General features: G+C 38.6%; 1 protein-coding gene across 2 annotated transcripts; it reads right to left on the minus strand.

Moving 5' to 3' along the window:
- Positions 1 to 122: 122 nt before the first annotated feature.
- On the minus strand, positions 123 to 24249 carry trio (trio Rho guanine nucleotide exchange factor). 2 transcript variants are annotated; one of them, XM_018544019.1, is made up of 28 exons: positions 23992 to 24249; positions 22131 to 22421; positions 21896 to 22009; positions 20821 to 21145; positions 20046 to 20704; positions 19311 to 19406; positions 16297 to 16475; positions 16089 to 16236; positions 15594 to 15785; positions 13118 to 15133; positions 12864 to 13055; positions 12521 to 12784; positions 12072 to 12428; positions 8415 to 8985; positions 8084 to 8162; positions 7527 to 7974; positions 7342 to 7434; positions 6952 to 7277; positions 6687 to 6846; positions 6385 to 6612; positions 6110 to 6298; positions 5800 to 6035; positions 3600 to 3861; positions 2121 to 2664; positions 1476 to 2019; positions 1060 to 1398; positions 772 to 964; positions 123 to 321 (listed from the first exon to the last, which is right to left on the minus strand). In XM_018544019.1, exons 2-28 carry the CDS (start codon positions 22389 to 22391, stop codon positions 214 to 216), a joined length of 9123 nt encoding a protein of 3040 aa, XP_018399521.1. In that variant the 5' UTR covers positions 22392 to 22421; positions 23992 to 24249; the 3' UTR covers positions 123 to 213. The 2 variants fall into 2 exon arrangements, with proteins under 2 accessions (XP_018399521.1, XP_018399522.1); XM_018544020.1 differs by lacking the exons at positions 123 to 321; positions 772 to 964; positions 1060 to 1398; positions 1476 to 2019; positions 2121 to 2664 and adding an exon at positions 3121 to 3500.
- Positions 24250 to 25131: the final 882 nt, after the last annotated feature.

Genomic DNA, 25131 nt, shown 5'->3' on the forward strand with positions numbered 1-25131 from the left:
ATGATCAGTTTTAGCGCTGACGGATATTAAAAATGGAAATATAAAATGAAAAAGGAGAATTTTATGAGATAAGGGAAGGAGAGAAAAAGTTTTAATCAATATGTCGGAATTTAAAGGAGATATCAACAATTAAACATTTAAGTATATTTTGCTATTTACATATGTAAATTTGTTATGTATTTTAAGTAACATGCTCACTGCATATTATTAATCTTAGGAATGAAAACTGTCATTATGGTCTTGACGCAGTTTAAAACAGTGTGCACGACGCTCTATAAATGCGGCCATTCTAGTGGACGGTATGGTAGCACCAGATGATATCTAATTTAAAAAAATAAACAATGTCTTATTAAACTTCAACGCAATGTCGAACTGACATTATAAAATGATAAATTATTAAATTGAAAAATTCAAGGACTCTTTTATATAACAATAATTAATAACATTAAAAAGGGCGAAGTAAAAGTCAAGTTACAATTAAAAATCTAAATTTCTCTGATAATTTATTCTAATATATTGCGAAAAATATCACGTGATTTTGGCGTTTCGTCCCGGCTTCCACTACTGGACTCATCAGTAAGGCATTGTAGTGGAAGCTGTGACGAAACACCAAAATCACGTGATATTCTTCGCAATATATTAGAATAAATTATCAGAGAAATTTAGATTTTTAATTGTAATTTGACTTTTACTTCGCCCTTTTTAATGTTATTGATTATTGATAAATTATTATTTTAAAGAACAGAACGATCGAGTGTAAATTTATATTACTTTTAACCATGGCGAACCAAGACAGGTCTCTGCGTTCGTTCGATCCTCACCACGCAGGCATAACATTCTCCCGAGGAGTTCCTTTGCATAGCCGGATATAATCGTGAAATATTCGTCGGGAAAACAGAAATCGCATTTAAGAATGTTAGCGGTGGTTTCCTCGACAGAGTCGTCCAAAAAAGGCGACAATCCACTAAGGTATTCAAAAGATAAGACAGTAGAGTAAACATAGTACAATAAAAAGAAATCTTAATAAATTCATATAAATAAGCAATTTCAGGAAAATACCTTAGCAAAACATAAATAAAAACTCCGGCAGCCCACATATCCGTGTAAGTGCCGGTTGGTCTGCCTAACACCGACTCCGGTGCTGCAAATTCCAAATCGGCGGGAGGCGGCACAATCTCGTTGATGGGGGCTCTGACTGCTTCCCCTAGATCTATTACCTTCACTTGGTCCGTCTCATGATCCATCAAAACGTTCTCCGGTTTTATATCCAGATGCGCTCGGCTGCGACAATGCAACCAATGCAACGCGGATAACAGTTGATAAGTGTATCGTGTCGCCATTGCTTCGGTATATTCCTTTTTCTCACTCAGATGTGCGAATAACGTCGGACCTCTAACCCTGCAGAGAGGAAAGCATTGTTTAATGCTGCTATGATACTTTATAGCTGTTATCGAGACGTTTTTGTGAATGTTTACAATTCCAAGACAATGGTGTCCACTCCAGATCGAGGTGCGTTCTCGAACAAGGCGAACGCCCTGACAATGTTAGCGTGATGAGTTGAAGCTAGCATGTCGTATTCCGCGCGTGTCAGTAATCTCGACTGCTTGTGTCGCGGAATTTGCTTGAGTGCCACCTCTTGACCGGTACCTTTGTCTCTGGCACGACGAACTGTCCCGAATCTACCATTACCCAGCTCGTCCAGTTCCAAATATCTGCCGATGAATTGCTTGGCTTCCCATTCCGCGCCACCATCTACATCTGATCGCGACAGGGTCACTACGATCGATGGTGAGGTAGTCCTCCCATCGTCATCCACCACTCGAAAACTATATGAAGCATCTGTTGATACATCCAGTAAAACGGGTGGCTCGTTAACTTGTTTCGATATCACCACCCATTGCTGTGACGGTAAAATTCTGCATTCTATGTTACATGACGCACCACTGATCTCTTGCCTGTCCCAATCGATCTCCACCTTTGAACATGTTAAAACGCGTGCTGAGGTGCTGCTCTTTCCGCCTGAAACACAATTAGGATTTAACAATACATCTAATATGCTATCATGGTATAACAGATCATCTTGTTGCAATTATTAAATATATATCAGAATATTCACAGACCTACGATGTAGAGAGAAATTCCAGCGGAGGTAACACCCCTTTCACCTATTAGGTGACAGTGATATATCCCGGAGTCTGAAGTTCGGCAACCATTGATTTGTAGGTATACAAAGCCCGCGCTTCGTTGGAACTGATAGCGATCATTCTCTCTTATATATTGATTCTCGCCCTCCTTCCTCCAGGCGACAGTCGCATTATCCGTGTTGTGTGTCTCAATAGACAGTCTAACGACTTCACCGACGATTGCGCGAATTGACATTGGACTATTTAGGATAACTGGTGTTTTGTCATCAGGGGACATTATTGTTGACTCTCGGGGATCAGCGTCGTGGCATCTTGCGAGATCAATTTTCCGTGGTCGAAACGACCATGATCGGCTGATTGCCGAGTTCGGAATAAGACTTGCCGGGATCCACAATTCGTCTTTGGTATTTATTGGGGACACCACTAAGCCCGGACCGTCCAAGTGAGAGACAATAAGCTCGTCTCCAGCGTGTAACTTTCCCCAATCCGCAGCCAATCTTACACGTGCACCTGGAACGACCTAAGGAAGTTCCTTTGTTACAAGAGTCTTTTCCAACTCTCTTCACGTTGTTAAGCGTATCTTTCATGCAACTTGTGTCGCTATGCACCCATTTTTTATTCACTCAGAATATGCGACAGAAGGTTTGACCCAAGAAGAGCTTCCAGTATCGTAATGCAGCGATGGTAATGGTAATGTAATGATAGTAGCAATTCCGATAGAGAAGAAAACAGCGCAGTAGTAGCATTGGTTTTGATAGAACGAGTAGTATAGCAGCAATAGTTATAGTTGTTATAGAGGCGATGTCGATTATAATGATCTGTGTAGTACTAGCAGTAATATTTGGTGACGGTGGTAAAAAAAAATCAGCAGTATAGTATAATACGTAGTATAACACACACAAATGTGTGTGTGTGTGTGTGTGTGTGTGTGTGTGTGTGTGTGTGTGTGTGTGTGTGTGTGTGTGTGTGTGTGTGTGTGTGTGTGTGTGTGTGTGTGTGTGTGTGTGCGTGCGTGCGTGCGTGTGTGTGTGTGTGTGGTGAGTAAGATGTTAGAAAAGATAATGGAATTCGTAGAATCGAAGTAATTCGTTACAAGAAATTTTTTTCAATTTTTTTTAGCGATTATCCCTCGTAGATGTGTACGTGTAATATTTGCTTTACGTCTGTATGAGATATTATTATACAAGTCAAGAGGATACGTAATAGCGTATGATGTTCGTGGATCGTTTGATAGCCGATAGAGTTCTTTAACGAAGTATATAGAAGTATATAACAATCGTTGTGCCAACAGAAGATAATGCAATAGATAGCGGTAGATAGCGACAGGCATCAAGAAGAAGAGGACGAGCCCCTTTGCTGCAATCATCAAGAATTCCAATTGATACAAATGATAACGTATATGTATGTATTTATCAGTTAAAATTATTAAGAACATGTTAATCTGGATTGGCTCACCGGGATGGAATTGTTGCGAATCGGCGAGCGTGTACGTAGAGTATTCTTAAATCCTTCCAGGAAGTTTAGCCTACTCTTTGTTGGACTGGGCGTACGTGATTGTACGCATTCCAATCCCCCAGTTTGCGAGCGTTGCAGCGGTTGTTGATTCTTGTAATCTCGGTTCGTTGATTCGGAGACTATCAGCGTCGGAGGAACCGACATGGTTGTTCGTATCACAGATTCAGACGTGGTGGTAGTGGTGGTGGTGATGGTGGCACGGCTGTATGCCAGCAAATCATAAATGAAATTCAAGACACAGTACTACGCGTCGAGGCTCGTTCACTTCGATACGCTCGCTGCTTTATGTAATAACCGTTTATACGAATAACAATAAAAAAAAATCGTCAAATGAGGAATCTCGAAGCGATCAATAAGCAACGAGTCTCGATATGAGCCAGGACACACGAAGGAATCGACCAGTTGCCAGTAATTTGGATCTTTCGGACGTGCCGAAGAATAGACGAGTGTGTGTTCAACATTGCATAGCGGTAAGAGGGGTAGGTGGGAGGTTGATTGTGTGATCATGGTAGATACACTTGGACTTGCTTCCCGCAGTACTGTATTCTTGATAAAATTATAAGAAAAGAAGCTGATTAGTCGGGTTGAGCGTGTAGACGAGGATAAAGGATGCATATCACAATCACTCGATCTTAATCATCACAATTTACAATTTATTCTAGACAAAATTCTTACGATTCGCGGGTCAATTATAGCTTTGTTTCAGACTGTCCTTCAGTATCGCGCATTAATATATACACAGTATACTCTTACGCCACAATTTGTCCATAGACTTGTGCGCGCGCGTGCGCGCGCATATGTGATTTTGTAAACGTTATTAAAATTATTATAAATATATATATATGTATATGTGTGTGCGTATATATATACATATATATATATTACATATCTTCATACATCATTACGTTAATACATCGCACTCGTAGCACGTTTCTCTCACGTATATCGTCATATCGTTACAAGTCGCATGTGTGTAGAGATGTAAACGCATGTAAACAACAAAATACACCCCCATGTTGTGCATATACATTATATATGTATGTATATATATATATATATACACATATATAATGTATATACATAATACATACACGCATAATGCAAGCGCATTGGAACGGATTAATACACGTTTATAAGCTCCTGGGATCAGATAGAAGAGTAGTATACGTTATAAGGAAACAGGGTGAGTAGATTTTTGATTCATTAAACGATAAAAAGAGCATCGACTCTTGCATGAAAATCTAAAACACTAAAGTATATACTTCCGTATATATTTGATATAGAGCGATAGTTGCAAGTCTACAATCGTTTCAAGAAGTGATCGAATATGAAAAGATATAAGTATATGTATTTATGTATTTGTATGTTTCAAAACTATCGCATTGTTTTTTTAATGATGGACTTTTACAAAAATTTGGAAGCAACGTTACCTTAACAATAATTTTCAAAAAATATCCAGTCACACGTGTGTATTGTATATATAAAAAATTTAATTTTGTCGCTGCTTTCAGTCGCCCTTTATTAAAAACAGTTTGCTTCCAAATCCGTCCATCAAAGTCATTAAAAAATAATGCAGCACTTTTTTTTAAACACCCTGCATGCTCTTCTGTATTAAGTGTATTTTATTCTTTATTAAGCCGATAGAGAAGTTTTCAAGTGTAAGTACTGTTATGTGTAGATACTCGTTTAAGTTCCTGCGTGTAAATATAGTTAGTTTAATTCTGCATTGTTATCGTTTCCTCTGTACTATGAAAGCAAGATATCGTCACCAGATATAAAGGTAATTAGATAATCCAGAAAAAAGGAATGTGAGACAAGTGACTGGATACGTGCAAGTATCTTATGGTATCAATAACAATGTAGACGCCAAGATATATTGAAATGGATGGAAAATAGTTCATTTTTGACAAAGATGTAAGTGAAGGGCGCAGAGGAAAGCAGGCAATGAAGGGCTGAAGGCGCAGAGGAGAGCAGGCGATGGTTTCTTTAGGATACGATTAACGATTATCTAGCTTTTATACGGCAATTGCATCTTCTTTTTATATAAAATATACAAAAATATGTCGGAACGAATATTCACAGATCGGATATTAAAAGAGAGTCAATGTGTAATATAATTCAATGTGTTAGAGACGCTTACAGTGGATCTTTGGTAAGTTCCTTCTGATAGGCAATCGGTGATTGTATCGCCTTCAGGAAATCGCGCTGAGTTTGCAGGATGGCAGTGATGGTATCTACCCATTCCTGCCTGCGCGGTCCACTACTTTCTTCAGCTACGCTACAAGAGAATCCTAGTCCAGGGTTTCGGGGATCCGTCGATCGGATGATAAATTTGTCTGGATCGTCGTTCGAATCTTCGAGACTCATATTGTTTACCTACGTACGTCGATATTGCCTTCTTCAGAAACAAGAATGATCATACAATAAAAATGAAAAGTAACCGATCTTACCTGAATATGTGCTTTATATATATAGACAGGATTGGTGAATTGCGTTTTCTTGCCGACAGTTTCGCTGAAGATAATATTTTGTTCAAAGAGAAAGACTTGCCATTCTCTTCCTCTCATCGTTACGTTTGATATTTCCGATACAAGAAGCGGGCCGTGTAACAAGAGTTTTCCCTGCGCCGTTATTTTACCCTAAAGAAAATTAAACTTAATGGATTTTTCAAGGATGTTTTTACCACGTATAAAACGAGAGTGAATGAAAAACGAGTAATACTCACGTCAAAACCTTGTAATCTCCCAACGTCCATCATATCGTTTGCAGCTTTAGGAATGACTCGCATGACATGAGCCGCCGCTCTGAGGCCTTCGATTTCCGATAACCTTTGAGTTCGTTCAGTGAGGCGAAGTGCCTCCCGTAGAAGAAGTTGATATTTTGTAATCCTTTGTACAGGCTTGATCAGCAAATCGCAGAGTTGCAAACGATGCCCAAGTTTTTGCCTAAGTTCCTGTAACATACGCGTCCCTTTGATTAAATGTTTCCGTTTTGTGCGTAGCCGTTTATCGATTTCGTACTGATTACCTCAAAATAAGCATCTATATATTCGGACACAATGTATTCCGAAACGGGCTTGTTCTGACAATAAACCACGTACATGTGCAACTTTCGTTCGTAACGTTTAAAAAGAGGTCCGAGCTCTTCAGGACGTTCTAAACAACGTTCTAAAGCTTTGAGGAAAAAACTGTAAAAAAAAAAAAGAAAACATTGAAGAAATATCGATGTGAACGGTTCGATAATAAGTAAACGGGTGTCGGCTAAAGTAATTTTAACGATTGATTTGACTCACTCTCTGTGCCACTCATAGATAGCTTCTATGTTACCGAAAACCATCTTATCTTTTCCAGCGCGTAGATCTTCTGGTAAGGGAATCTCGCACTCGGGATTTCGCATTAGTGCCATGTAACCTTCAACTATCTGCTTTAAGTCATTGACGTAATCTCTCTCGGTGTCTACCAGCTCGCGAATAACAAATTGCCGCTTTGCGATCGCGGTACTCTCCGGATCTGATTCCTCGGAAGTGATCGCGTTACAATATTCCTCCTCGTTGCTTAACGATTTCCCATTAGGGGTGCGCATAAGACTGTGCCTCTCCTGATTTTCTGTATGTTGCTCCTGTTAATGATACTTGGTGCAATGCATAGACCTGTGTATGTAACGTAAACGGACTTTTACTTACCATTCTCTCCTTGACGATCTGCTCGATCTCCGAAAGATCGGCTGTTGTCGCGCCGCCATCAAGAATCTTTGTACGTTCCGACAGACTAGCAGACTGTAAAATGAAGCAGTTTACATAGAGAGGGGAGATATATGAAAGGAGGCGATCGAGATACTCGTTCAGAGATAAGACGCGCGAATACTCACTCGTTTCCCGGGCAATTCACTTGGTATTGTAGATCCTGATGGACCATTCGCAGTTGCTACAAGTATCGGTTCGGTTATAGGCTTCATCGGAGGTGGAAGCTCCAAATCGTCATCGGCATCTTCGCCACCGTTTTGCTCCTGCAAACTCGTCACCACCGTGTCGTCGCTCTCTGTAACGTGCGCATCCGCGTCCACATCTACCTCAACCTCCTGCTGTTCCCCGCCCTCCACCTCCTCCTTGCAGATTTCCTCAGCCTCCACTTCGAACGCCGTCTTGCTAGGCCGCCGATTATGTTCGACGCCGCTCGGTAATTTAAAGCGTTTGTCCGAGTCGTTTTTCTTCAAAGATGGCCCAATCAAAGGAGGTGATGACGTCGGCGCGGTTGTATTGGTTTTCTCGACTTTACCTTGGCTAAGTTTGCGTAAAGAAGGTGGGAGCCACTTCCGTCTATAAACAGAAACGCCCCGGCCATGGTACGTGATTATCGTTGCACGTATGACATTTCGAGATAAGCGCGAGGCATTTAGACGACGGAGTTTCTATATGAAATGCTCACCCGCTGAAACCTCGCCTCTTGTTGCCAGGTGAATTTGTACTAGTTACCGACCCGCTGCCGTCGACGCTTCCAGCGTTTTCTGTCAATTAAAAAAAAATAATTCAAAAAACACTTATTTTACGTATTCCTAAAATTGCGCGCTCCGACTTCGACTTTATTATCAGCTGGTTATCGGAATTGATAAGAGGTAAGAGTGTGTGCTCGATTTGCGCTTGATTTGCGGTTCACCGACTTCCTGCAGTTCCCCATGCCAGTTTTTGTTTATAGTCGCGCAATAATACACCATTACTTGTTACAGAGTAGTCGCTGTTAAATTATCTTTTTCACTTACCCGCGTCCTCCATTAGTGACAGCACTGTGGTGGATGACAGCGCGGTCAACGAGGACGATTGCTGTGTCATCGACGGGATGTCGGCTATACAGCAGATCGGTGGCAACGTGTTGGCGGAAGTCGTGACGGCAGTTTGCTGCGTTTGGACGATTGCTTGATTGATCTGCTGCTGATGGTACGGATGATGATGTGACGATTGCTGCTGCTGCTGCTGCTGCTGCTGCTGTGGCTGGTGATGATGATGGTGATGATGATGCTGCTGATGCGATTGTTGCTGTTGTTGCTGCGTGGACGCTTTTCTGGACGGTGAAGTTTTGCAGGAGGCGGTTGGCGGTTGTTTCAGGGCGCTGGTGGGAACTAGACCTTCCGCGGCTGGCTCGGCCTGTCCGGGTGTAAGCGGCAGACGCACCAGGGTCCATTCGCCAGTGTTGGGCATGCCGCTGCTGGTGCTGATGTTCGCGTTACCGTTCTCCAGCACCTCGACCTGCTGCCCCTTCGTCACGCTGAGCTCTTTGGAGCCTGGCGCGGCCATATGATCAGCGATCACCCACGTCATCTCGACGACTCCGGTCTGAAATCACGCATTCGAGGATTCTCTCAATCCCAGTGTGATTTATAGTCGGGGGAATATAGGGGTTGAGAAAGGGGGGGGGGGCGAGTAGAAAAATGGGATAATTAGCCGAGTGTCCGGGTGCGCGCGTGCATGGAAGCGATGCGGCGATGATACGTCGGGGGCGGGTGCAAAGGTGCAGCGGGATAAATCCGAAAGCATCAGGGAAGCAGAGCGAAGAGGAAGAGAAGAGTCTTGTGCTTACGCAAGCGTAGATGGGTCGATACGATCGTCCTCTCCGTCGCGCGACCGCGAGGCCTCTCTCCCGTTCGCGAAAGACCGATTGTCTTTGAATTTGCGGATCGACGGAGCGAGATTCCAGAGATCCGATTACTGACGCCCGAGTGATTCTGATTGTCGGATCGGTCTCTCTCTCCCTCTCCCTCTCTCTCTCTATCTCTCTCTCTCTCTCTCTTCGTCTCGCGCGCGCGAGCCCGCCCTTCCGCGACGACGCTTTTAAATCGCACGCGGATTCCGGCGTTTTGAAAATAGCTAATGTCACGACACCGCGATACTTTGACGTTGCTATAAATATACCGCGTGTGTGCGTGCATTATATTGACGGAGAGCGTGAAAGTTTACCGCGTTTTCAACCAATAACACCGTCTGCTTCTCTCTCTCTCTCTCTCTCTCTCTCTCTCTCCTCTCTTCCTCTTTTGTCGCGCGTAATTATTTGTCCGACGTTTTTCGATGACATTTCCAACCAAAATAGAATTTTACACGTGCCAAGTTTCCTCGCGAACGTCGTTAACTGATATATGACCTGCGGAGCTGCGGCACGCGAACGAGAGGAAGAAAAGGGGAAGAAAAATAGATGATGCGCGCTCTTGAGAACATTTTCCTCAGAATAGGCGATCCGGATGGATTCGTGTCATTCGATTCTCAAGTCGCGTTCGCTACTTTCGTAATTTCGAAAAGAGGAGGACGTGGAGTTTATTGAAATTCGCTTCTATATCGAGTCTCCGATAAAAGTTTGCGGATATTGCGGATCAATTGCGATTTGCGGATGATCGCGACGCGGCGCGGCGATGAATACCTGGGCCAGGGATGGTTGACGGCGCAAAAGCCGAGCCTGGAACGAGCTCGGGGTGTCAATGGTATGCTGCCTGGAGAGGGTGACGTGCGGCGGTGCCGCGGAGCTCTGGCGGAACCACGGCAGGGAGATCTTTCGGCGCGCCTTCTGGGCAATTGTTGCCGGTTTCCCGGCCGGTGACGTCATGATAAGGAAGACTTGACCTTACGGTCTTCAGAGGCACGAGGGCGACCGTGGCGCGCAGGAGAGCAGAAACGACGACGTAATGGACAGCGCGTTGTCATTCACGGAGCACATTCTCGAGCGCACGGCGATCCGCGGTGCGTCCGCCCGCGCCGCCATCGTCGATGGTTTTCTTTCTGGGTTTTTTTTCTTTCTTTTTTTACTCCTTTTTTCCCTTCCTCCTTCGGCAAGAAGGTCAGGGTTTTACCGATTCACCGAACGTCCTGCGATCAGCGGTAGATCCCTAAATGGATCCATCCGACCCGGGAGTCGCGCCCGTACTGATCATCGGCCTCCCAACAGTCCCCCGATCCCGACCCTATCGTGCCTGACCGTGGCGATCGTGCTGGTGCGGAGAGTGACAAGATTATAACTAACCCAACCCAACTTGCGCGGTTGCGCCCCACCCAACCCTGCCCGACCTGCCCTCCCAGCAGTTTCCCAGTGTTGCGGTCATGTCACCATCCCTATCGCGGGAGGTTCTCGCGAACTCGCGAGAAATCAGATGGATCGTACGCGGCGAATTCAGAACGGGCGCTGATTCGGAAGCGAACTCGTTCTGAGAAATAAGAGTTAGTTCGCACGTGAGAGAGAAAGAGAAATCAAATTTTTACGTTCCGAAGAAAATGAAGAAAAATATTTACAGTCTATATCTTGAAGATGCGGTTGATAATGATTAGGAGACTGTAGCAAAATGTTCTCATGAACCTATGCTCTCTGTCATTTATTGATCAATACATTTGATTTTGTTTTAAAAAGAAACGTTAAGACACAAGCTCATTAGCTTTAAATAACAATTAGTCAACAAAGTTTTTGATATTATTAATTACATGTTATATTATTATTAATTATATGTTAATATTATTAATTATATGTTTTGAAGAAAAACCTGTGGTCACAAAATGTGCTCTTGATAATGTTTTAATTATTTTTTTACATCTTTTACTTAGCTCGATTATTGATCAGATTGTCATATAGATAAAGAAAAAATTTAATTATGGCTCGTAATTGTTTGCAAAATGCACTCAAGATACTGACTTACTTGGAACATTTTTGATATTTTCTTATTAGAAATAAAAATTCTGTATAACTTGAGTATCACTGTATATTTTTTCAAATGCACAATCGTAAAAAAACAAGTTGAAGCCGTTACTGTCATAAGAATATCATCGAAAAGCGATAAGCTCAACTGAAATAAATATGACTTGAGATTGGAGCAATGTAGTAATCACTTAATGAATCATCATTTTGGACATTTAATTTTCTAGTTTAATCTATTCTAATGCGTGAAGCAGTTCTATATTTAAAAAAAAAATAATATATCAATAGAATAGATTATATATTAATTAAAAAGAAGCATATCGCGAATTATCTTTAAATATAAATTAAATAATGTTTATTTAAGGAAATGAGAATAATAATAATCGCCCGTTTTATTTGAAGTATGTAATTGTGAACTACTCATCGATTTTTTTTCTTATTAAATAAGAATGTATTTGTGTAAACAAAATGAATTATTATATTAATTATATCACGCATAAAAAGCATGTTTCTATATAACATTCAAACGTCATGTAATTTTTTCAATTTATTCCTTCTGATGCCATGATAAAAATCGCTTATAATTTTTATCAAACTCTATTCTTATTGTTAGTGCAGTAACAAAAATCACAAATTATATACATATATGTTCTTTTGAGTTGTCAGAAGCCGCGTAAAATATAGACCGAGACATTACCGTGTCTCCAGATTTTTATTGAAAAAAAATATATAGTAAAAAATCATGCTTTACCTTATCAGAATCTGTAGTGTTAGTCGAACCGAAGGAAGCCAAGGAATTTCTGTCGAGATTCTCCACACTCTCGTCCAAGGATGCACACTCCTCCAGATCTCTGCTAGAGCGTTGACTGGAGCTCTTTTTAGCGGGGCTCTTAGGCATATTCTTGCCCAAAAAGGTTTCCTGTATCACCTCGCGTAACCGCATCACCCACAGCTGTTTTGCGTCCATCGAGTTCGCCCGCAACACTACGCGTGTGTCGCTGGTCGGTGCTCGTCCTGTCCATACCGCGAATTTGCATTCGTCACCTTCGATATGTTCGGTTACGCCCAATTCGGAGGTCAACAGACGATTTTTGTAAACGTACTTCACCTAGGCAAACAGATGGACAATTATACATATATATATATATATATATGTACTAGAAATTTTATTTGACGAAAAAGAAAAAGTTTCGTGCAAACCTTTCCTGCAGAATCTTTTACTTCCTTTGTAAAGAGAAGATACAATTCAAAAAGAAATATATGACGATCTCTTCCTTTCCTGATCAACTGTTTTGGGTCCCATACTGTGAACGAATCTTGCAATACAACATCACCGAGCGCATCTATACTAACGTCGCAACCTTCTAGTAGACTTAAGTGTAAGGCATCGTTAGCTTTTTTAGGCACATTTAACATTACTTCTAATCCTTCTTTTATTTCACCCTGTCCTTCTTGGCAACAAGCCTGAAAAAAGAAGAGAATATTTAAAATATTTAAAAAAGCAATTTAAAATGACATTACAAGTTTGAGATACACATAATACCTGTAAGTCCTTCAGTAACAACTGATATTTGGTAATTCTCTGTACAGGTTTGATTAGATATGCAGCGATAGGATGTTCCACTCTATGTTTTCTCTGCAATTCCTCAAACCACGTTCCACTGTGCGTTATTAATAGTTGATTGCTCTCGGGTTTATTCTTACAGTAAGTTACATACATGTCAAATTTCGGTGCCTAGAACGAGATAGGATATACGTAAAGCTGTGCTCCTAATACATCGATGTAAAAATACTCACCCACACTACAAAACAATGTCCCACATCCTCTGGCATGGTTTCGTACTTTTCTAGCTCACGTAAAAATACATTGCTGTGAAACTGATGTATCTCCTCTATATTGCTAAAAATGATTGTTTCCCGACTTTGTAAACCCATTGGAACGTTTCCCTTTCCGCATCGTGTCTCGTCGAGGAAGCAACGGATACAAGTTTCTAAATCTTTCACGTACGTACGTTCAGTTTGTAACAGTTCAGCCATAATAAATTCTTTCCTTCGTGCAGATCTTCTCTTCTCCTCGTTTAATTCTTTCAGATCTTTACCTTTGATCTTCTCTTCCAGCAATGGATCCGAATTCCGATCGATAGAGAGATCTCTATGCACCTCATCAGGTTGAATACCTAGATCGCCTTCGATTTGTGTTTTGTAGCAATCCATTCGCGCACTAAAGTCCTTGTATCGTTGATCGACTTCGGCAACAGCTTGTTTGATCGCCGCGGCATGAGCATGACCCCTCTCGACTAAATTGTCAGCGAGTTGAATCAACAATTTCACTCTTTCTCTCGTTTCCTTCGCTGCACCCTTGAACTCGATATGCTCTTGCAATAGTTGTTCATTTTCTATGCGATTCTTACCGACGTTGGTATGCGTCGCTAAATATAATTCCCCAGTTTCTTTTATCCACTCGAGAGCCTGTTTTGCACTACGTTCAAACAGAACATACTGATGACATTGATCTAATCGTTTCTTTCGTTGAGTCCAATATTCGAGCACTTTGTTTTCTTTACTAACTAACTCCTCCAAAATATTTTTCACTTTGTTCGCGGAACCAGCGCTATTAGCGTGGTAACTATAAAATTGTAGACTACGATTGATATACTTTAAAAACGTTTCTCCGGTTCGTCGTACCAACGTGCACGCTTTTAGAAAGGCTTCCTTTTGCTCCTGGTGTCTTGTAATATTCGCCGGTATGCCGGAGGCTTTTTCTCCATCGGCACACCAATCGTCATCCACGTTATATTGCAGTTCTAAACTGTCGAGAACCGAACGTACCGAATCTACTGTTTTGTAAAAGTTTAAACTGGCAGTAATTAATTTATGTCGTTCTTCCGCACAGGTCACTAGTTGTTGCCATCGTTTGGTAACATCCTCCGCGACCTCCCTAATACTTTTAGGGTCGTAATGATTCCCGCTTATCAAAGAATCCGCTTTATGCTTCACTTGTACGGCAGACGCATGAGTATTTGTTATCGCAAGTTGAAAATGATAGTGTTCCTTTCCTAATTGATCGGCATCTTCAAAATCGTCTGGTATCCTCAGCGAAGCCAATAATATCGATTCACCGTTTCGTATCCACTTAATCACATGAGAAGCGTCCGTCTGCAGTTGCAGTAATTGAGAAGCTTGCTCTAGCCGTACTCTTCGCATTTCTGCGAGGTCCTCTGCATCCAGTTCTCTCTCATTTAAAAACTCGAGAAGCACCTGCACCCGCGCTGCCGCACTATGTTGACCGTCCGCCATAATACACAACCCTGCTTCCTCCAAAACTTGCGCCAATTCTTGACCACGATGTAGAATTTGGAAAGCGGTATTTTGCATATGGGCGACTCCATCGTTGTGCACGCGCAGCAACTGTTCTGGAGAACCTTCTCGCGGTGGGCCCTGCAGCTCTTGTGTCCACATCTCCAGCTGACCACTAGTCTCTAATGCGTCGCGCTCGAAGACGCGTAATCGTAGACACAGTTCTAGTCTCAGCTTTTTGGTGGCCCACAAGTCTTCCAATTCTTGTCTCAAGCTTGCTAATCTATCCAAGGCTGATTCCACCGCCGATATTGAGCCGGTTGTGTCGGGCGCGTCGGTTGCCTCGCGCAATTCTTGCAATAGTGCTTCGCCCTGGGCTATTGTCGAAGCGCACGCCTCAAGACAGGACGATCTATGCTGAGCACATTGTTCCAACAACCTTTCCGCTGTTTCCAGATTTTCCGCAACCTCATCCTGTTGCAATTCCTGACGTAACTCGTCTACCCAACCGGTGAGCTGTAAAACAAGATCACATTAAAGATAGCACGCATGCATATATTTGCACATTTTACGGATTAGGTACTACTTGATATAAATAAATTTATAAGGGGAATACACCAGGATGTATTGTTTCCGATTTGACCAAATTACACACGTACGCACACACATATTATACATATATAATACATATTCCTCGTACAACACAAAGAATATCGGTCTTACTCACTATGTCATGCCGTTTCTCGCCAATTCATTCTTACCGACCGGTACATACAACACGTGAATCTTTAAACGTTTTTCTCGCAAATGCTTGAGAGGTACACTTTATATTGTAATTTGAAATTAATTGGATTGCTAATTTTATTATATGTATATATATATATATATATGTGCGTGCGTGCAATTCAGCCGAATCAGAGACAATATATTCTGATATTTCTCTTGTTAGATATGATCAATTTGTACAAAGATATACCTCCTTTTCATGAGTATAAAATACCACTGCCAGATCTAATCTGCGACGCCGTTGCTCGACTCTTGCTGCGAAGCTACTAACGTGAGCCTCCAATTCTTGTGCCACTGCATATATTTCATCAGGTGCACATTCCCCTGTATGAGCAAGTTCTTCAGCAGCAGTTAAAAGCTTAGTTGCATTTGTGTAAGTATTCTATAAATGAAAAAATGTGAAATATGTTTATGGAAACACATGAGAATTATATGTAAAAAAATATTATATATGGTAAAACTCTTGTATGTGTAGAACAGTATTTAATATGGTATACAGTAGAAATAAGACATTATTTTTAAAACTTTGTTAATGACTTTTTAATGAGTAACGATTAAAACCTGTTGGAGGTCACTCAGGATTATGATCTTGACAACATATGTCAAAGTCGAGGTAATTGGAGATGCCTCCTCTAAACAGGAGTTTTACCTTATATATTATTAAATACATATACTAAACAATCACCTGAGCAACATTTTCAAAATGTTCATGGCTTTTCTGATAAACGCGTGCTTTCTGCAGATTACGACCTACGCCTGTGTTTTTCCTAATGAAAACTTCACCATGATTAGTCAGCCAGTCGAGAACTTGTTTTACATCTTCTTGAAATAATCTGAAAATTACAATGCGTTATTATCAATGTAACAATAAGTAAGCTTTATTATTTTCATACTTTAATGCAAGTCGTTGATGCAACTTGACTTTGCGAGCATGCCAGCGCGCTTCCAATGCTCTGTGATGACCCAGAATCTGATGAATGACAGCTAATACATGAGATGCGCCTTCGCTATAATCAGCTGCTGGATTACCACTCGTGCCGGTGTGACTGTCAATACTGTGTCCATCTTGACTCTAAATTAGATATAAAAATATCAACTATAATACAATCGAAGATGAATTATATATTAATTGATTCAACAATACTGCATGCATCCCGATCAGGATCATTAGATATTATTCTAATGAGCTTTTACATAGTTATTATATTAATTATTATTACAGCATAAACAAGCACATTTGTATACTAATCCCTCTTAAAAAGTAATATTTGCAGAACAATTTTACAGATTAATAATTCCTTCTATTTCATACAAAGAGGAGTTTAAATAGAAGAATGATGAAAATACTTGCTATCTCGCTCAATAATAACCTTTTTTTTTTTTTTTCAGGAAACGATGTATACAAGATACACACACGCGCGCACATACACACAATATTATTGCAGAGTGAAACTTTGTAAAAAATGAAATGATAAAAGTGTAAGCCATTTTTTAAAGTAGTATTTTTTTGAAGTATAAACGTTTGACGTCAAACAAATGTTGGTTAAAAAATTATCTTAACAAATAATAGAATCTTATTTTACGACCGTACATTGTTAAACAATAACAAGAAAGAAGGAAACACAAAGCGAAGCCTATCGGTCAAAGCTAGATCAAGATGCTTATTATCATTAAGTGTGAATTTATATATCGCGGTAGTTATATTAAATCGCGTGCCGAACATTTTTTCAGACTTACAACGCAACTCTAAATAACTACCACGGTAATATCACTTTAGTTAGATTGACAATACAATCTAACAAATTTCGATGCTTATAGCATCTTATTAGATCTTAATAATATGTTAATAATATGTTAATAATAACATATTATTAAGATCTAATAAGATGCTATAAGCATCGAAATTTGTTAGATTGTATTGTCAATCTAACTAAAGTGATATTACCGTGGAACATACACACAATATTATTGCAGAGTGAAACTTTGTAAAAAATGAAATGATAAAAGTGTAAGCCATTTTTTAAAGTAGTATTTTTTTGAAGTATAAACGTTTGACGTCAAACAAATGTTGGTTAAAAAATTATCTGTTGTGTGATAATATGTATATTGCACGCACATTACATGAACGGATGATTTTTTAACCAATACTTATGATTAATAAAACTTTAAACATTAAGACTACTTCGGAAAAAATTATTTACATTTTATTGCTTAATTTTTCACATTGCAATAATATTACTTTTGAATTTCAGAATATCTTATATTTCAGAATACCCTAGATATACGCATGAGCACATACACACGCATATATGTATATACCAGGTGATTCGTATAAAATAATCGATTTAATAGCGAAATTTAAAAATATATGAAAAAGTAGTGTGTGAGTGAGTGAGTGAGTGTGTGCGCATGTGTGCTGCGTATTTAAAAAATATTAAAATTATAACGAGACTCAATAATCTTAAAAAAAAAAATCATTTTTTAAGATTATATAAAAATCATTTCCATTAAAAAAAAAATGAAATTATGATTCCTTTACATGAAGTAATTATCTCCCTCTCTTTCTTTCTTTTAATTTTAATTACTCTACATATTATATAAAAACATCAAGATAGAATTATCAAAAAATTAAATAGTTTATTAAATACATTTTATACTTTATTCTGGCATATTATATGACAAAGTGTAAGATATCTTGGAAACTAAATTTTTAATAAATGTATCTTAATATTTTCATGCATAGAATAATCATATTTCAAATTACATAATTTTTTTTTAAAGTAATTTTGTATTTTCTTATACTAATTGATTCATTGCATTATTCTATTCATAAAGATATAAAGGCACAATTATAAAAAAATAAATAGTTCATGAGATGTTTTATATTTAATGTCAAAGTGTGCTTCAATATAAAATATAAAATATCTCATGAACTATTGATTTTTTGATACCTTTATTTTTATAAGCAAACTAATTATTTAGAAAAATCATCTTACATAGGGAAACAATTCCATTTTTTAAAATGACAATAATCTTTATCTGGCCTTAAATAATTAATTTAAAAAGAATCAATTTTATTATTACTTATTTCCCCTCCAGACTACAGAATTTTTATATTGTATATGATACATTCCGCGTATCAGGGATCCATCTGAAAAGCATAAAATGCTTGGAATGTTTTAAAATGATCATGAAAACATGTTAGTGCAAACATAGTGTAAAATTAAAAATCAAAAAAAGTATTATACGCTTTGCATCTAAAATATTGAAGGAAAACGTTTTAAAAAATTTAAGAAATATGAAAAATGTCTCTCTCTCTCTCTCTCTCTCTCTCTCTCTCTCTCTCTCTCTCTCTCTCCCCCCCTCTCTCTACATATATTTTAACGTTAACATATACAGATATTTCTAAGAAAAAATTGGAAATTTTCCATCCGTTAACTTTTTATTTATACTTTTAGCTTGGTGTGTTTGCACTCCTGTATACAGATAGAAAGTTAAGCGAATAAATAAAAAATTATATTCCTTTTAAAAATTTGAAAAAATTCTTCATGTACAAGTATGCAAAATACGGTATTACCATATAAAAAGGTTTTAGAATCGTAATAGAATTCCATTATAGTCTCAAAATTCTCTTTACAGGGTGTCTAGCGATAAAGTTTATAATATTTTTTACATATATACTGAATTTTGAGAATTAAAAAAAATTTTTTAAAGAGAGTATTTCTCTTTTTTAAATGGATTTCTGACATGTGGAATGTGTCTATATTTTTTAATAAGCAAAGATATAAAAGGTGGTGATTACATTGAATAGAACACCCTATATATGTATAAATTAAGCTTTGTGTTCTTAAAAAATTAAATATACAAGAACACAATCATGAGGAAAGAAAAACACTAATTAACGTACATGTTTTCTGGCGACATAGTCAATTCCTTGTGGTTGATTGCAGACTTGTACAAGATGATCCAGTTGATAAAGAAGCTTCTTACTGGTACTATGCACCTAAATAAGAATTTTATCCAATCCCACTTAATTATAAGAAACATTCATATATACAAGTTCATTTTGAATATGGCATTACACATGACAGGATAAATTTGTAATATAAATAAATTTTTAATCAACGTTGTGCGATAAACAATAGAATGACAACACCGTAGTAACGAATACCGGTAATAAATAAACATGCGCCTATATACAAAAATCTGTTTAAGAATACTGAGACGCCTGGGTTATAAGAAAATTACTTTAAATGTTAATCATTGCAGAAAATTTGCGAATAGAGATATTTCCAATAGCACCCAAATACCAAGCAATGGATTCCATCGCTAAAAGCTTTAAAAATTAAATTTTTCGTACATAATCGACACGAAATGTATCCGACCCTGAAGAATGGGCGCTCACATTATGACATACTTGCAGCATTGAACCCAGGCCGCTCAATAATGCTTGATATGCATTATAAACCTGTCAGATAAATGTCAGATAAATTTACAATGTAAACGAAAAGAAATATGTGAAAGTTGAAATAATTTACAATAATGTAAAAATCATTTTATCTATTCCCAACATTACGTTACGCTTGAATCCGACATGTTGAATAATGGTAAATGTATGTAAAGATGGGACAAAAGTACTTACCTCTGTATACGCTTGACACATTGCTTCATAAAGAGTTTGGTGTTGACGAATGTGAGATTCAAGAACTGGAATTTCACTGGGTAGATTACTCATCTCGCACGCTTGACTCCAGCCAGTTACATTATCGACATACTGTTCCGCTTTGTGATGAAACACTACACTTAAACTAAGTACCGCGGTACGTTCATCGAGACCTGCGGCAAATTCCTTCCAAGCTTGATCCAGGCGTCCCGCCACCGCTCGTACATGCCCAGCCGCATAATGTTGTGTCTCCAGCAATTTGCCAGCCATTGTGAGAATTTTATTTATATTCACGTAAACATTCATTGAGCTCATTGTAAAATGTTTATGTTCCTCCTGCAAATTTTTGGCCAACTGATACGAACGGCCAATCTCCACGTAACTGGTAAGAAATGCTTCTCGGTTGTGACAAATCCAATCAAACATTTTCTCGCAATCTTGCTCGAATAATCGCAGCTGAAAACATTGATCTAATTTCATCTTCTTGATGTGCCATAACTGTAATAGATGTTGTTGCGCAGCGTGCACGGAATCCAAATGTTGAATAACTAAGGTAGCCAGTGCTTGTCCATCAGAATCTGCGCAACTTGCCGCGCCACAGTCAATACTTCCTCCTTCTCCACTGGTTGCTGTTGCGTCTGAAAATATATTTACAAGTTTACATGCATGTACATATTTACGTGAATTGAAAGACTTTGTGCTTGTTTGTCACTATTTTTTTTTCAAAAATAAAATATGAAAAATGCTCACTGACCATTGTTAAATCGCTGAAGCAAGCGTTGTCCAACAACTTCGATATCTTCCACTGGAACTTTCATGATCTTTTTTTTCATCTCATTATGTAGATCAATTCCATGCTTAGCCCCTGCAACATCGTCAGCGAAGTCATTTCGACTGAGATCCTCTTGCAAGTCATCTAATCGATCGAGAAGATCTGCTGCCTGCCATGTAAAATCTTCTACAACTAATCTAGTATCGATCCACTGAGCATGATCATATTGCAAGGATCCATCTAAATCTGCAGTGAGCTGAGAAGGATCTATAACCTTTACAAGAGCCTCTAAGCTGATTGTATTAATCTGAAATTAATGTAGTTTATATTGATAACATTACAAGTATTTATAAATCAAGTTTAGGCAATGACTACTTAAAAAGTTAAGTTAAAAAAATTAAATAATTATAATTTAACTCAGTTATATTGTAGACTCTTAACTTTTAAACTTAATCTAGAGTTACTATTATTACTACTAACTTTTAATTTAACTTTTTTGATGTTAGCCATTCTGTAAATAAAGGAGTCGCGAAATGCTGTGCATCTACCAATAACTAACTCTATGTTACATGGGATTTTTGAACTCATACAAATTTGTTCGCATATAAAACAGACTCGTTTTCGACAACTTTGGAAACAAAATGTCTGACACAAATTTCGAAATAGCTTTATTAATCAATTCTTTTAACTTAAATTTAATAAGTATATATAAACAAAATGTGTATCTAAAGTATCTTCCTAAATAAATCTAGAACTGTATTTGTTATTTCTGTTATTTAAACGATTAAAACATTGAAATCATGAAATAAAATTTTAACCTTTTAATTACTTTTTTATTAACTTAATATTTAATTTAATTTATTTCATTATGCATTAACCTGTATTTTAATTATTATAATTATAAATTAAATTTTCAAAGCTATTAACTTCAACTTAACTTAGTTGAAAAAAGTCAATCTTATCTAACTCTGTTATAAATATAATAGTTGAAGTATAATCAAAGTTAAACATATACATAATAAATCAAATAAATACATAATAATTATAAATTACTCACCTCAAAATTATACTTCTTCTGTTTACCCAACGAAGTTCTCTGTTTCTGCCAAAAGTTCTCTGGTTTAATAAGAAAAGCTACATGAACTATACGATGAAAATGCTCGTGTAACACCTAAAAATATTTTAAATTACTATTATACTTGATATTCACATGTATTTCTACAAAATTGATACAACGTGAGGAGCAAATAACACTTCTAAATGTAGACATTAAAAAAGAAGAATGTAATCACCTTCAAAATTGGTTTGACCGAGTCCCACGTTGTACCACGCATATCCACAATCACGGTAAATCGCAAGCCCCTGGCTTCATCACTCGGGATAGCAAACAGATATTGTAGAAGACGTCTGTAATCCTCAGGTTTTGCACGTTCGCGTCTCGGTGTGCTTGGAAAAAGAAGCACAGGTCCTCCCCTACGATCCCTTCCACCTGGTAGTATTGCCAAACGTTCTTGCAGCAATGGCAATACTTCCGCTGCTCGTGTTCCATCCATTATCCTCTCGTTTTATTAAACGGACATGATCTGCATCCATTAATACACAAAACAGACGTTTCCATTAATACACAAAACAGGCGTTTTTGTAATAGGTGCTTCTATTATCATTTTTACAACTGTAGTGCAATAATTGCGAAATAAAATATATCATATGTATATATCAATCAATATATAATTATGAGTTTGTTTTTAAATAAAAATTATATGCCTCAATAAAAATAGTCATATATAATTATAAGATCTCAGTTTCAAACATTGAAGCCACTTAGATAAATTCATTTGTATTTAGCTTACATAAAGAAAACAATGGAAAAAGGGATAATTCCATTCTACATGAAAGCATTTAATGTAATAGTCGAATTCAAGGTCAATGTATACATACACATATATAGATACAAATATGTATGTGTACGTGCGCACGCGCGCGCATGTGTGTGTGAACCCTTATACGCGCGTGTACATAAATATAATATACTAGTATCAATTAGGGGTTCCACGTCCCATTTCTGTCACTTGCTACTGTTCCCTAATTGGGAGGCTCATCGACTCGCTATACGAGAGTGGAATGCAAGACAAGAAAACTGTTGTCCACAGCGTCCACAGCATGGGAGTACCCACACGACGCGATATCGGAATAGTGTGCGACCGCGTATTTATCACACGAATTATCTGTCTTTCGCCGACTCCACCGCTACCACCACCTCTTTCTTCTCCTTCCTTTCCTACTCCTTGACAAAATAAATACTATTGCAGCGTTTGGATGCTTCTCGTGTGACTCGGACCACTACTTCACGATTAAATTTTACCACTACACGTGGGAGACTAACGGTATACGAGAGTGACAGCGACGGCAACTATCCAATAAAATATAATAAACCGTATGATAGTTGGTCAAACGCGATCAGCAATAAATACGAGCTGGGTTACGCGAAACGCATGATGTACGTAATGTATCATTTTGTTCTTGTTTACAGAACGTTAAACAAAGAAAATAATACCATGCGCTTTACGGAACACAGCCACAATGTCGCGGGGAAGGGGGAGGGGATGGACAATCAAGGACACTCAATCTCATCCTCATCCCTCTAGATATAGCGGCATGTCATAGATAGATATATCGGCACTCATACGTACACATCTTTCTTCTTTTTATAATTTTATATTAATGGCACATGCCTACTACAAGTTGATTGGAGGTCAATACGGCCTTCGTACATACACATAACTTGAGCGTTTTCGTCTTTCAACTTGCTGTTATTCCGATTATCAGTCAGAAGAGGCATTTACGAAACCGACCGATCCAAATTGCGTTTCATAACAATTTACCGTTGCATCTTAACGAAATTATAAAGGGCTGTTCTACACTTCTACAATGAGTCGGTCTTAACCAGTCATAACCTTATAGTCGTGCAAATTGGCTATTGGCCAATTTCACAGATTTAGAACCGACTTAGGACTCCCGATTACAGACTCACTGTGGTAGTCCGGTGAAAACATCGTTGAGATTCAAACGAGTTGCCCAGACTGCATTTCTCGTTGGTATGTGCAAGACTTTTTTTACGCGTGGTAAATGGAAAACTCGTAAAAAGCGAGTCACCTGTAGAAAACTCGTTCACGACGACCCAAGCGTTTTTGTTTTCCGTCTGTGTATCAGCGGGTCCGAGTTGGTACGTCGGGCCAGCCGTTCATATTGTCGTTTCATCGGTGTCAGAAATCACGGAAAATATCCCAACTGTCACAAGAGTGAAGTCCCGAAATCATCACTCGATCACTGCCATGTTCCAATAACGAGCTTCCATATACAACTTCAATTTACACTCTTCGTTCACCAAATCACACTGATTCACACAGCCAAACTAAACTACCCAAAACGCCAGTTCAAGACGATGGCAATACGAACAGATACGAGTTGCACGTCGTGCGATGCCGTACAGCAGCGACGCACGACGCTTTGCACGCGAATACTACGAATACGACTTCGCGAGTCCTAAAGCTATATACACACAAACTTGAATAGCTGCATAAACGCATGCATAAAGAAAATTATCCAATCGCATTTCCCAGCCAATTCTACAATAAACCGTAAAAATTGACCAATCGTAATTGTATATGAGGAGAATAATCGATTACAATTGGTCAATTTTTGTGGCTTAAGGAATTGTAGAATAGGCGTTAAGCGGGGAGCACAGACTTTTGCATAACGCATAATACATATACATAAGGAATTTCATTGGTCCATTTTCTTATGCATGAGTCAATGGACCAATCAAATTCTTTATGTATATGGTTTATGCGTTATGCAAAAGCTGTGCTCCCCGCTTAAGCCTATCGCACATGAAATGTATATGGCATAACATAAAACTGTTGGACCAACAAGCATCCAGTTAAAGGCCGCAGCATAAAGCATATGAATAAGGAATTTCATTAGCCCATTTTCTTACGCATGAGTTAATGGACCAATCAAATTCTTTATATATATGGTTTATGCGTTATGCAAAAGTGTGTGCTGCGGTCTTTTAAGTTGCCATATTAATTAACATAAGATCCTCATTGGTTCAGCGGTCTAAAGCCCATTCTACATTGGTCGTATCGTAGCGTGGTAAGCGTCGTGAGACTTTAAATTGACACTTCGGATTGGCTGTTGTAACAAGTTTGTGACATGCGACGCCTACGATACAACCAATGTAGAATGGGCTTAATGTAGAACCAGCTTAAGGTACATTCGCATGCAACTGTC

Source organism: Cyphomyrmex costatus, unplaced genomic scaffold (genome assembly GCF_001594065.2).
Source record: "Cyphomyrmex costatus isolate MS0001 unplaced genomic scaffold, Ccosl1.0 scaffold413, whole genome shotgun sequence".
NCBI classification, from domain to species: Eukaryota; Metazoa; Arthropoda; class Insecta; order Hymenoptera; family Formicidae; genus Cyphomyrmex; species Cyphomyrmex costatus.